Source organism: Bombina bombina, chromosome 7 (genome assembly GCF_027579735.1).
Source record: "Bombina bombina isolate aBomBom1 chromosome 7, aBomBom1.pri, whole genome shotgun sequence".
Classification (NCBI taxonomy): Eukaryota; Metazoa; Chordata; class Amphibia; order Anura; family Bombinatoridae; genus Bombina; species Bombina bombina.
This window is the reverse complement of record NC_069505.1, coordinates 281,119,308-281,131,605: the sequence shown is the minus strand read 5'-3', so window position 1 is coordinate 281,131,605 and position 12,298 is coordinate 281,119,308. Positions and strand designations below refer to the sequence as shown.

General features: G+C 41.8%; 1 protein-coding gene across 1 annotated transcript in view; it reads left to right on the top strand.

The window, feature by feature from the left end:
* ITPR1 (inositol 1,4,5-trisphosphate receptor type 1) overlaps window positions 1-12,298 on the top strand; it is a 532,169-nt gene that overhangs the window by 286,630 nt on the left and 233,241 nt on the right. Inside the window, exon 7 of the mRNA XM_053689365.1 lies at window positions 220-318. Within this exon, the coding sequence (XP_053545340.1) occupies window positions 220-318 (99 nt within the window). The remainder of the gene's footprint in view (window positions 1-219; window positions 319-12,298) is intronic.

The window sequence follows — 12,298 nt, the reverse complement described above, 5'->3', positions numbered from 1 at the left end:
ATCTGTCCGCAGAAGAGGAGTTAATGTTTAGACTTCACTAGACAGATGAGCTTAATAAAGGGAGATGATTATATAGAGTGAATTGCTTATTAGTTACTGGGGCTTGAAGAAAAATGTTCAATTTTCCCTACTGCAATGATTTTTTTTTCTCCCTTGTCTGTGCTTCCTCATTAACCTTGATTGCGATTACATTTTTTTTCTTTCTATACTTACCTGCAGGTAGTAATTGGCGATAAAGTTGTACTGAACCCTGTAAACGCTGGGCAACCTTTGCATGCTAGTAGCCACCAGCTAGCGGATAACCCTGGATGTAATGAGGTTTGGAATTTTTCATTCTTTTTCAGTAAATGTGAAAAAATTTACAGCAAACAAGGCCACTTCCCTTTAAATTACAAACATGTTACATTACTATATGTAGACAGTTTTTAGAATTTAAGGGACAATGAACACTAAATAAATTTCATACATCTCCCGCTAATCATGTGTGCGGCCGTTTTGGAACCTTTAAATCACAAACCTGTTACATTACTATGTGTAGACAGTTTATAGATTTAAAGGGACATTAAATAAATCCCTCTAATCATGGTGCGGCCATTTTGGAACCTAGGTTACACTGGCGGTATATGAAGGAGAGTTGCTTCACGTGTGAAAACATGTCAGCACTGGAATGTAGCGAGTCAGATTTCAGCATGGCAGCATCCATGACTTAAGTGAGGCGGGTAATAGCCTCAATACTATGCTAATAACATTTCAGTGTTAAATGCCCCTTTAAGGGGTAGGTAGCCGAGTTTGTGTTTGTGTGTGTATTGTATATCCTATATTTATGTGTAAAATGTGTGTGTGTATTAGTGTTATAGATTAGGAACTGAGTTGAAGGAACATTGTAATAAATGATAAACTTATATCACTCATATGAAAGATCAACATTTTAAAAATGTTAAACAAAAAGGGCACCTTAGTCATAAAACAGTGTGATATTTGAAAAAAGAATGCATTTGGTAGATATTCTAAATGCTATCTATTATATGCATTAAAGTTGTTGCACGTGAACTTGCCTGCGTTTTGATTTTCGGTTATGTGCTATGTAATATACTGTATTTGCCTTCCTCACACAGCTTGCTTTTTGCCTATGCTCCCTAGTAAGCTGTTGAACATAGGCAGAGCCATTATCACTGGCTGTAACAGAATGAGCTGTGCACAGTATCCTGCACACAGCAATTATGGAAAGTGTTCTGTGTTAGCAGAAATATAGTCGCTAAAGGAACCTCCAGCTGCTTTCCATCCCCTGATAGCACTGTATTGATTATTATTCATGCACAGGCTTACCTAGATAGCAAGCTGCACTCAGTAGATGAATCTTACATTCCCAACTCTGACAACTTGCTTTAGCTGCCTAAACTAACTTTCCCTGACAACTTGCCTTAGCTGCCTAAACTAACTTTCCCTGACAACTTGCCTTAGCTGCCTAAATAGCTACAGCAATGCAGCTTTAGTTTCCTTTTTGTTAATGTAAGACAGAATTGCTGCCTTCTTTAGAAAACCTACTAAGCACAGCTAGTACTATTACAACCAGTGATGTCTGGCTGAAGCGTAGGTCTGCACAACTACTGAAGCTTGGTAGCATAGGAAAGTAGTGATGATGTACTACTATAGTATATCACAGCTCAAAACGGCAAATGAAAAGTCATGTTTACTCTTTGGGGCTCCTTTCTCTTGTGAGATGATCTAAGACATCTTGTCATTACTGAGATATCCCTCAAGATGTTTTTACTAAGGCAAATGTTAGCTTTATAGCTAGTTAATCTACCTATACAGAATTCAGGATGTAAATGAGACACCTACATTACAAAATAATGCTCAGAAAAGCCCACAAAGATTTTCTCTCCATGCCAGTAAGTTTTTGATCAGACCCCAGTTTTAAAGAGTCATAAGACAAGTGTAGTTATGATGTCAATATCTTACTCTAACAGCATTTAGCACCAACAGCACATTTTAGTTAAAGGGACATGAAACTCAAAATTTGTCTTTCATGATTCAGATAGAGAATACAATTTTAAACAACATTCCAATTTACTTCTATTGTATAATTTGCTTCATTCTTTAGATATCCTTTCTTTTTAATGACACGATTTGTCTATGGATCATCTAATTATTATTGGGAATATCACTCCTGCCCAGCAGGAGGTCGGCAAAGAGCACCACAGCAAAGCTGTAAAATATCACCTCCCTTCCCTCCCAACCCAGTCATTCTCTTTGCCTACATTAAGAGCAAGGAGGTGGTAAAGTTAGGTGTTAGAAAAGATTCTTCAATCAAGAGTTTATTATTTTTAAAGTAGTACAAGATTGTTCTGCTTTGTCCTGGGGTGTAGCCGTAGTCCATATCAGTCTCTTCAGTAGAGCAGTGGTGGCTTTAGAGCAATGGGAACTTGTGGGACATAATTCTCACTGCGCCTCCCATACTGATGCTGCCCTAACTCTAAAAACTGAGGGATTTTAATCAGACCTTTCTCTTTTGTCACAGGTCCGTGGGAGGGAGAGGACCTCTCAAACCTGGGAGCTGCCTTGCTGCCAGGCAGAATATGAGGTAAGTGCTGACTTTAATTTCTGGGGTCAACGGAACTCATAAACAGTTGGGCACTTTATTTCATAGGATGGGACATATAAGGAAGCCTTTATTAAAATTGGGCACTTTATATTCTTAACGCATAAATTCTCCTTTATACACAGGAGACATTATGGGGACAGCTTAGATGCAGACACTGGGGCAAGGAAATCATTCGGCGGTGGTTCACATCTCCCGACAGCTTCATAACAAATATGCAGACCGGGAGATGACTGTATTGGTGACGCCCACGATGGGCGTTACAAGAGGAGGCGACAATTGAGTTGCGCGCCTTTTTTTCCCTTTACTTCCTGATAACCGGAAGGTGAAGTTCTTCAGCTGTTTCTTCTATTACGCATCTCTAACTTTATATGCGTGTTTAGACAGAGACTGACTTCTACAGCTGCTGCTTGTTCCGGATCTGACAGTGTGGGAACGGCTCCTGCTCAGAGGGTTCAACGGTCAGGTAGGCACCTCAGCAAAGTGGTGCTGAGGTGTAGAGGTGCCCTGCAGTGTTATTTAAGCCTTCTGACCTCTCTAGACTTAATATATAAATATACATTTTATGTATTCTTGAATGTTATTAAAATATTTCAACTTTTTTTTTTTTTTTCATTGTGAGTCAGAATGGACCAAGAGGCCTTACAAAGTGTCACTTGTTCTTTGTTTTGATGCCAATGTGGAACCACCAATCCCTTTCTGTTCCTCATGTATTGAGAGAACTTTAAACTATAGGGATGGACTTTTTTCTGAGCCAACATTTTACAAAGAGGATGCTGTTCAGGAATTCAATGTTAAATTTATGTTGCAGCTTTCTCAAGCGTCCCAAATTTTACCGCCCTCACATGCAGTGCCCTGCGCTCTCTCTCTAGCTCCTGCTGGAGTTTCTTTACAAGACATTGCTTCTCTCATGTCTTCTGCAGTTTCTTTTATTACTGATGCTTCCCTACAGGTTATCAAGTTGGGAGCTAAGATTTCAGGCTTTGCCATCTTAGCTGGCAGAGCCTTATGGTTAAAACCTTGGTCTGTGGGTGTGTCTAAGTCTAAACTTCTAGCGATTCCTTACAAGGGGAAGACCTTGTTTGGACCGGGCTTGACGGAAATAATCTCTGATATCACGGGAGGAAAAGGTCATCTCCCTCAGGATAAGAGAAACAAGCAAAAGGGACGTCAGTAATTTTCGTTCCTTTAGAAATTTCAAAGGAAATTCTTCCGCCTCCAGGCAGGAACAGCACAAACCCTCCTGGAGGCCCAATCAGTCTTGGAATAAAGGAAAACAATCCAATAAGCCTGCTATTGAATCAAAGACCGCATGAACGGCAGGCCCCCGATCCGGGACCGGATCTTGTTAGGGGGCAGTCTTTCCTTTTTCGCTCAGACTTGGGTTCGAGAGGTTCCGGATCCCTGGGCAGTAGAAATAGTGTCCCAGGGATACAAACTAGAGTTCAAAAGTTTTACTCCCAGAGGCAGGTTTCTGCTTTTCAAGATTATCTGTAGACCAGACAAAAAGAGAGGCGTTCTTACAATGTGTATGGGACCTCTCCAACCTGGGAGTGATAGTTCCTGTTCCGCAGAAACGAGGTCTGGGATTTTATTCCAATCTGTTCGTTTTAGATCTCAAGAGTCTAAACAAATTCCTCAGAGTACCGTCCTTCAATATGAAAACTATTCGTTCCATTCTTCCTTTGGTCCAAGAGGGTCAATTTATGACAACTGTGGATTTAAAGGACACGTACCTACATGTTCCCATTCACAGGGATCATCACAAGTTTCTAAGGTTTGCCTTTCTAGACAAACGCTTCCAATTCGTAGCTCTTCCTTTCGGTCTTGCCACAGCTCCCAGAAGTTTCTCAAAGATTCTGAGATCTCTGTTGGCGGTGCTTCGCTTACGGGGCATTGCAGTGGCGCCCTATCTGGACGACATCCTGGTCCAGACGCCTTCTTTTCAACAAGCAAGGTCCCACACGGAAATGTTATCCTTCCTGCAATCTCACGGATGGAAGGTAAATTTGGAAAAGAGCTCCTTTTATTATTATTTTATTATCGGTTATTTGTAGAGCGCCAACAGATTCCGCAGCGCTACAAGTTACAAGTACAAGGGTAACCACTTTGGGAACCATAATAGATTCCCTCTCAATGAAGATTTTTCTGAGACAAGTCAGGAAATCAAAGATTTTTGATTCTTGCCTAGCGCTTCAGTCCACTCCTCTGCCATCAGTGGCTCAGTGCATGGAGGTAGTCGGGCTGATGGTAGCGGCAATGGACATCATCACGTTCACTCATTTCCATCTCAGACCTCTGCAGCTAGACATGCTCAGTCAATGGAACGGAGATTATGCAGATTTGTCTCCTCGAATACTACTGAAGCAGGAGACGAGGAATTCTCTTCAATGGTGGTTGTCTCAGGATCATCTCTCCCAGGGAACCTGCTTTCGCAGACCTTCTTGGGTAATTGTGACAACAGACGCCAGCCTTCTGGGATGGGGAGCAGTCTGGGTCTCCCTAAAGACTCAGGGAGTTTGGACTCAGTCTGTTCTACCAATCAACATTCTGGAACTAAGAGCGATCTTTAATGCTCTTTTGGCCTGGCCCCAGTTAGCCTCGGCCCAGTTTATCAGGTTCCAGTTGGACAACAGAACTTCAGTGGCTTACATCAATCATCAGGGAGGAACGCGGAGTTCCTTAGCAATAAAAGAGGTAGCCAAAATACTTCGGTGGGCGGAAACCCACTCTTGTTGTCTGTTGGCGATCCACATCCCAGGGGTGGACAACTGGGAGGCGGACTTCCTGAGAAGACAGACCTTTCACTCGGGGGAGTGGGAACTCCATCTGGAAGCGTTTTCCAGCCTGATTCTCAGATGGGGTCAGCCAGAACTGGATCTCATGGCATCTTGTCAGAACGCCAAGCTTCCAAGGTACGGATCGTGGTCCAGGGACTCTCAGGCTGTACTGATAGACGCCCTGGCGGTACCTTGGACCTTCAGCCTAGCATACCTGTTTCCTCCGTACGCTCTTCTTCCTCGGGTCATTGCTCGAATCAAGCAGGAGAGGGCGTCGGTGATCCTCATTGCACCGGCTTGGCCTCGCAGGGTTTGGTATGCAGATCTCGTGGACATGTCATCTTGTCCACCTTGGAGACTTCCTTTGAGGAAGGACCTTCTACTTCAAGGGCCCTTCCTTCATCTGAATCTAGTTTCTCTGAAGCTGACTGCTTGGAGATTGAACGCTTAATTTTATCCAAGCGGGGCTTTTCAGAATCGGTCATAGAGACCATGATTCGGGCTCGTAAACCTGTAAAAAGGAAAATTTACTACAAGATATGGCGTAAATATCTCTATTGGTGTGACTCCAAGGGTTACTCTTGGAGTAGAGTTAGGATTCCTAGAGTTTTGTCTTTTCTCCAAGAGGGTTTGGAGAAAGGATTATTGGCTAGTTCCCTAAAGGGTCAAATATCTGCCTTGTCTATTTTGTTACACAAGCGTCTGGCGGACGTACCAGACGTGCAATCTTTTTGTCAGGCCTTGGTCAGGATCAGGCCTGTGTTCAAACCAGTTACTCCTCCCTGGAGTCTTAATTTAGTTCTTAAGGTTCTTCAAGGGGCTCCGTTTGAGCCTATGCATTCCTTAGATATTACGTTATCATCTTGGAAAGTTTTGTTTCTTGTTGCTATTTCTTCTGCGCATAGTGTCAGAACTCTTGGCATTGCAGTATGATTCTCCTTACCTTATTTTTCATTCGGATAAAGTAGTTTTACGTACAAAGTTAGGATTTCTACTTAAGGTAGTTTCTGACAGGAACATTAATCAGGAGACTGTTGTTCCTTCCTTATGTCCTAATCCTTCTTCTCCTTAGAAGGAACGGCTTCTGCACAATTTAGACGTGTTTCGTGCCTTAAAATTTTACTTACAGGTGACTAAGGACTTTCGTCTTTTGCTTTGTTTGTGGTTTTCTCGGGAAAACGTAAGGGACAGGAAGCTACGGCTACTTCTTTCATTTTGGCTGAAGAGTATTATTCGTTTTGCCTATGAAACTGCTGGACAGCGTCCTCCAGAGAGTGTTATGGCTCATTCCACGAGGGCTGTTGCTTCCTCATTGGCATTCAAGAATGAAGCTTCTGTGGAACAAATTTGCAAGGCTGCAACTTGGTCCTCGCTTCACACTTTTTCAAAATTTTGCATATTTGATACTTTTGCCTCGGCTAAGGCCGCTTTTGGGAGAAAGGTTCTTCAAGCATTGGTGCCTTCTGTTTAGGTTCCCTGTCTTGGGTATTGATTCCTAATTGTAATTAGATGATCCGTGGACTCATCGTGTCATTAAAAAGAAAATTTATGCTTACCTGATAAATTTATTTCTTTTTTGACACGATGAGTCCACGGCCCGCCCTGTTTTGATAGACAGGTTGTTTGTTTATTATAAACTTCAGACACCTCTGCACCTTGTTACTTCCTTTCTCTCCTTTACTTCGGTCGAATGACTGGGTTGGGAGGGAAGGGAGGTGATATTTAACAGCTTTGCTCTTTGACGCCTCCTGCTGGGCAGGGGTGATATTACCAATAGTAATTAGATGATCCGTGGACTCATCGTGTCAAAAAAGAAATAAATTTATCAGGCAAGCATAAATTTTCTTTTTGTTGAAGAAATAGCAATTCACATGAGACATCTATGTGCAGCCACCAATCAGCAGCTACTTAGCCTAATTAGAAAGGTTTTCAACAAAGGATATTAACAAAATAAAGCAAATGAGATAATATAATTAAATTGGGAAGTTGTTTAAAATTGTATTCTCTATCTAAATCATAAAAGAAAACATGTATGTTCGTGTCCCTTTAATGGCTAATCTGGACACCTTCAACAGCTCTGTTGGTGTTGAGTGAGTGTCTCCTGCAAGTCTGACTAGGAAGTGTTGGTTCTTTCAGGACACAAACATTAAATTTTTCACATTCCTGTAACATTTAAAATACCTTTTTAGGCGAAACATAAGGCAAAATGACTATATTGTGCCTTAAAGGCATAAGAACCCCTACATTTTTTTCTTTCTTTTACAATTTGGATAGAACATATAACTTTGCAATTTACTTCTATCAAATTTGCTTCATTAGTTTGGTATCTTTTGTTGAATGTGCAGCAATGCACTACTGGAGCTAGCTGAACACATTGTGTAAGCCAAATGACGAGGCAATTAAATGCAGCCACCAATCACCAGCTAGCTCCCAGTTGTGCATTGGTTCTCCTGAGCCTACCTATGTATGCTTTTCATCAAAGGGTACCAAGAGAACAAAGCAAATTAGATAATAGAAGTGAATTGGAAAGTTGTTTAAAATGGAATGTTCTGGCCGGTCGCGACTAAGATGGCCACGTAATACTAGAGCTCCATATCATCAGCTCCTACAAAATACCACAGGACATCTTAAAGGCACTCCGGGACTCTCCACATGGTGGAATCCTTGAAGAGTATGCGTCCCTGTACATGATAACCCCAAAAAGCTCTGCGATCGAACCGATTGTGTAGAAAACAGCTATCTATTGTGGCGGCATATTGGCCAGTCTTCATCTTAGAAGGCCTGGGTATCACCACAATGTGAAACACAGAATTAGCAGCCGACACAGTGACAACCGCCCAATTAGATTTTATCCGCTAAGAGAGAAGCAACCGTTTAGTAAGCCCTATCGCTGAATCAGCAGACATCCAGCCTAAAGGATACAAAGCAGAGAGAGGCACATACAGAAAGTGAAGGACCATGTGGCCAGGTAATAAATCGCACTACAATTATGCAAAGGCCACAACACGGTCTATAAACAAGAGGGTTATACGGACCACAATCTCACTTAACAAACTTATGATGTACAACACAGGGGACAATATATTGTGCAAGCACAACTACAATTATATGTGAAGGAGACTTGATAACATAGGACACTGTGCAAAGGATTTGTGGTACACACAAAGATCTGCAGGAATATGATTATCTCTTTTCATTGAGAGAACACAAGTAACATTGCTCCTGATTATAAACTCGCTAATGCATATTGGCAGCCACTGTGTTGGAATATATATGTAAACCCTTAGCTGGCAGCAATATGAGATCATAGCTAATCCTCATTAATGCCTGTGAAACACAAATAAACCCTCAGAAATGAATCAATTGGGGCCTATGGCAAATAGTGTGAAACCTACAATTCAAACAATGGCCTCTATAAAAACAATTAAACCAGCAAAACTCACTAAAGCTACACTGACGAAAGAAACATCTGTGAGTAACTTTTTTACAGCAAGTACACGCACATCTCCAAGCTCAGAACCTGAGTTTCCAAGTTCTCCAGATAGACCTCTTTAACAACGACAGTATATCCCCTGTCAACCAACCTCACACACAAGTACCTACTGCGCTGCTGTATTCGCTAGCGTCTAAACAGGACATTGCTGAGATTATACAAACGTATGAAAGAGCAACTTGCAGAACTAAAAAAAGAAATGCATACACTTGGATTCGGAGTAGAGACTCCAGAGGCCAACATTGACAGTATGCGAGAAGAAGTTGATCAGATACAACACCAAACACAACAAGGGTCTTATCGACACCTTACACGACAAGATAGAAGATCTTGAAAACCGCAGTCGTAGGGAAAATATGAGAATAAGGGGTATCCCAGAATCTGTCCTACCAAAGGACCTTTTCACCTACCTATCTACACTGTTCCAACATCTGAAAGGTACTTCTACATCAGAAGACATACAATGGGATAGAGCACATAGAGCGCTGCGCCCCAAACCGCCTGATGCAGCCCCTCCTAGGGACATAATAAAATTTTAAGCAATTTAGAGAAAAAGAGCTGCTAAACCTTGCACAGAAACACCAACCTGTGCGCTTTAGGGGCAATGTACTTCAGTTTTATGCAGACCTCACACCCTACAGAGACTCAGAGCTAAACCCGCTCACAACTTTACTCAGGAATAAAAAGATCCTCTATTGATGAGGGATTCCTCTTCCAGCTGTATGTGTTAAATGAAAATAGAAAAATCACGTATAGAATACCAGCTGAAATGACATCCTTCTGCAAGGCATTAGATCTGGACCCTCCAGACTGCTTCCTACACTGATGTCCTGTTAATCGGACCGTTAGCAAGTCCTTTTGCGGTTCCCTTGGGGCAGGTAGGAGCCACAGCAGAGCTGTGGCGAGGTGCAGGGGTCGTTTTTTTTTAAATCTAATACATTTTTTGTTATAAAGAATGTTTAGAGTTCAATTTTGCCCTTTTGCCTCAGGGTGCAATATATTTTGGCACTACTGTGTATGTATCTAATTAAATAACGTTTTTAACGTTTTTTTAGGCAGTTTGAAAAAATTGTGTGCTTTTTTTATTCCCTAAAGACGCAGTACACGTTTTTCTAAAAATTGTTTAATTCAATAAAGTGTTTAACGACTACTGTGGTTATTACTAGTCTGTTCAACATGTCTGACATTGAGGAAACTCATTGCTCTATGTTTTTGGAAGCCTATGTGGAACCCCCTCTTACATTGTGTACCTCTTGTACTGAAAGGGCCTTACATTGTAAAAGCATATTTTAGGTGAAGAAAGTGTGCCTAAGGATGATTCTCAGTCTGAAGAGAATCAGGATATGCCTTCCAATTCTCCCCAAGTGTCACAAGCGACGCCAAGTACCTCTAGTGCGTCTAATTCTTTTACTCTGCAGGAGATGGCTGCAGTTATGTCTACTACCCTTACAGAGGTATTATCTAAATTACCAGTGTTGCAGGGTAAACGCAGTAGGTCAGGTATTAATGTGAATACTGAATCCTCTGCTTTATTAGCTATTTCCAATGTACCCTCACAGTGCTCTGAGTTGGGGGTCAGGGAATTGCTGTCTGAGGGAGAACTTTCAGATTCAGAAAATGTTATCTCAAACAGATTCGGACGTCATGTCCTTTAAATTTAAGCTTGAACACCTCCGCATGTTACTTCGGGAGGTTTTAGCGACTCTGGATAATTGTGATACTATTGTGATTCCACCAGAGAAATTGTGTAAGATGAACAAATATCTAGAGGTGCCTACTTACACTGATGTTTTTCCAGTTCCTAAAAGAATTTCGGAAATTGTAAAAAAGAAATGGGATAGACCAGGTATACCGTTCTCTCCCCCTCCTAATTTTAAGAAAATGTTTCCCATATCAGACACCATTCGGGATTCTTGGCAAATGGTCCCTAAGGTGGAGGGAGCTATTTCTACCCTGGCTAAGTGTACAACTATACCTATTGAGGACAGTTGTGCTTTCAAAGACCCTATGGATAAAAAGTTAGAGGGTCTTCTAAAGAAATTATTTATTAATCAGGGTTTTCTTTTACAACCTACGGCTTGCATTGTTCCAGTCACTACTGCAGCAGCTTTTTGGTTTGAGGCTCTAGAAGAGTGCCTGAAGGTTGAAACTCCATTAGATGACATTTTGGATAGAAATAAGGCTCTCAAGCTAGCTAATTCTTTTATTACTGATGCCCCTTTTCAAAATTTCTTAACTAGCGTAGAAAAATGCAGGATTTGCCATTTTAGCGCATAGAGCGTTATGGCTCAAATCTTGGTCTGCTGATGTGTCATCAAAATCTAAGCTTTTAGCTATTCCTTTTAAAGGTAAGACCCTATTCAGGCCTGAATTGAAGGAAATCATTTCTGACATTACTGGTGGTAAAGGCCATGCCCTACCTCAGGATAAGTCTGGTAAGATGAGGGGTAAACAAAATAATTTTCGTTCCTTTCGAAACTTTAAAGGAGGACCCTCTGCTTCCTGTTCCTCCACAAAGCAGGAAGGGAACTATGCTCAATCCATGTCAGTCTGGAGACCCAACCAGGCTTGGAATAAAGGTAAACAATCCAAGAAGACTGCTGCTGCTACAAAGACAGCATGAAGGGGCGGCCCCCGATCCAGGACCGGATCTAGTAGGGGGTAGACTTTCTTTCTTTGCCCAGGCTTGGGCAAGAGACGTTCAGGACCCTTGGGCACTGGAAATCGTGACCCACGGGTATCAACTGGAATTCAAGGATTTTCTCCCAAGAGGGAGATTTCATCTTTCACGATTATCTGTTAACCAGATAAAATGAGAGGCGTTCTTACGCTGTGTAAAAGACCTCTCTACCATGGGAGTAATTTGTCCCGTTCCAAAGCTGGAACAGGGGCAGGGGTTTTACTCAAATCTTTTCGTAGTTCCCAAAAAAGAAGGAACTTTCAGACCCATTTTAGATCTCAAGTGTCTAAACAATTTTCTCAGAGTTCCATCATTCAAGAACAATCTTACCAATGATCCAGGAGGGTCAATATAGGACTACCGTGGACTTGAAGGATGCATACCTTCATATCCCTATTCACAAGGATCATCATCAGTTCCTAAGGTTTGCCTTCCTGGACAAACATTATCAGTTCGTGGCTCTTCCCTTCGGGTTAACCACAGTACCCAGAATCTTCACAAAGGTTCTAGAGTCTCTCCTAGTGGTTCTCAGACCGCGGGGCATAGCAGTGGCGCCTTATCTGAACGATATTCTGATTCAGGCGTCAATTTATCATTTGACAAAATCTCACATGGACATAGTATTGTCTTTCCTGAGAAATCACGGTTGGAAGGTGAACATAGAAAAGAGTTCACTAGTTCCACGGACAAGGGGTCCCTTCTTGGGGACTCTGATAGACTCGGTAGACATGAAAATATTTCTG